The sequence below is a fragment of the Charadrius vociferus genome, unplaced genomic scaffold (genome assembly GCF_000708025.1).
Source record: "Charadrius vociferus isolate BGI_N301 unplaced genomic scaffold, ASM70802v2 scaffold2933, whole genome shotgun sequence".
In the NCBI taxonomy this organism is placed as follows: Eukaryota; Metazoa; Chordata; class Aves; order Charadriiformes; family Charadriidae; genus Charadrius; species Charadrius vociferus.
Window position 1 is genome coordinate 15,945 of NW_009647801.1, and position 1,832 is coordinate 17,776.

The 1,832-nt window shown below is 60.1% G+C and overlaps 1 protein-coding gene across 3 annotated transcripts in view; it reads right to left on the reverse strand.

Annotated features, from left to right (window-relative positions):
- Positions 1 to 131: 131 nt before the first annotated feature.
- Positions 132 to 1,832, reverse strand: part of LOC104284131 (syntaxin-binding protein 1) — an 8,653-nt gene continuing 6,952 nt past the window's right edge. For all 3 annotated transcript variants that reach the window (XM_009882418.1, XM_009882420.1, XM_009882419.1), the window contains exons 16-18: positions 1,698 to 1,783; positions 1,255 to 1,409; positions 132 to 322 (exon numbers count right to left, since the gene is read on the reverse strand). In XM_009882418.1, coding sequence (XP_009880720.1) covers positions 213 to 322; positions 1,255 to 1,409; positions 1,698 to 1,783 — 351 coding nt within the window. In that variant the 3' untranslated portion in view covers positions 132 to 212. The remainder of the gene's footprint in view (positions 323 to 1,254; positions 1,410 to 1,697; positions 1,784 to 1,832) is intronic.

The window sequence follows — 1,832 nt, forward strand, 5'->3', positions numbered from 1 at the left end:
CAAGAGACATGGCAGAGGGATGATGGGAGCGGCGCTGGATGCTTTTCCACCTGGAAGGAGGAACTGCAAGCATTTACTTATCGGAGAACCAAACGGAAAAGAACCCCAAAATAATAATTAAAGAAAGGAGGAACGGAAGAATCAAAGAAAACCCTTCGGGGAGGAAGAGTTTCTTTTTCATTAGTAAGCTGCCTTTACTTGGTTTCTTTGGCTCACTCCATTGCTGGAGCCTGATCCTCAAATGATACCCTAGTAGAGTCCCTGAAGTCGGGGTGCCTCAGGTCCATGAGAAATTTGGTGGGAGTGAGAATGTGAGTAGAACCTGCGGGAGAACAGAGCGGGGCTGACAGCTGGGCCAGGACCCCCCCCACACCCCCACCCCCATTTTTTGGGGTGGGGAAGGAAGTGATTGCCACCCGGAGCATCGTAGGCGCATGCAGGGGATGGTCCGCGGAGAGACGCGGGATGAGATGGGCGAGAGGCGGGATGGAGCTGGACCACCGTGGTGGGGCCGGTGGTGGGGGGGCACAGCTGGGGGCTGCGGGGGGGGATGGAGAGGGGGCTGCTGCTCCCAGGGGAATAGAAGGAGCAGATGAGATGCCGGGAAGAGGCGTCCCAGGTGAGAATCGAGGGACCAGATGAGACGGTGAGGGGCTCCTGCCCCTGCCCTACAAGGTGTGTATCCAGCTGTGCTTCCCTGGGGGGAATTTTAGGGGACCTAAAAGTTCGTGGCTAACATCTGGCAGGGCTTCCACTGTGTCCTCCACGCCTGACCCACAGCTCCTCCGGGAGCACAGCCGAGACTGAGCACGCAACGCATGTCCCGTTGCACACGCGTCTAACGGGACACGCAGCGCCTGTGCGACAGGAAAACGCATCTCCTGTCGCACGCACAGGGCACGCCGTGGTTGGCGTGCAGTGTTGCACGCCTCTTTATTTCCTCTTTTCTCCCCCTAACGACCCCAAGGAGGAGCGTGCGACACGGGGGCGGACGGGAGCAATCCAAGCCGCAAAACCCCCTTCCCTTTCACCCAGCTCCGCTTGACCAAAACCCACCAGGGAGAGGAAAAACAGGAGCAAAACTGGGGATGGGAGAGGGACACAAGGGTGACAGCGGGCGGCAGGAGAAGACCTTTCCGCAGAGCTCCTGCTCCCGCAGTCGACTGGAGGAGGGAATTTGCGGGATGGCGGTGGGAGCGTGGGATGAGCAGCCAGCGCGTCGGGGCGCAGGGTCCGGCCCCGGCTCCCACTCACCTATTAGCACTTCCCACTTGCCGCTGGCTTGCGTCACCTCGTAGGCACAGCGCATCTCGTTCATGCTGACGCCGCCCAGGATGAAGATGATGAGGCGGGGGCCGCTTCGGTACTCGCCGGGCGCCTTGTTCTTGTGCCAGTGGCCGTAGCGGGCACTAGAGAGAGGAAGAGGAGAGGGATGAAGGATGGGCAGGAGGATGCTCAGCAACAAACTGCGCGTTGAGTTCACATCTGAACTAAAGCACACATTAATTAGCTCCCAAATTGCTGCCAGAGCAGGGAAAGTCCAGCTTTCCAGCCGTGAGCGCTGCTGGCTGTCGCAGGTAGGGAAACTGAGGCACGGAATGCCCGAATGCCCGCAGCGCCTGCTGATGGATACACGAGGGATGGACGTAACGGTGATATAGGTGCTAACGTATACGGGGAGGGCGCGGGGTACCCACCTGACGGCAGTGGTGCTGAAGGAGGCGGAGGAGCGGGTGGAGATGTACGGGTAGTGCTTGGTGTCCAGCTTGTCATCGATGGCATCCTGCAGGCAGAGAGCCCCGAGGTGGGGGGGGGGGGCGGGAAGGCGCCGG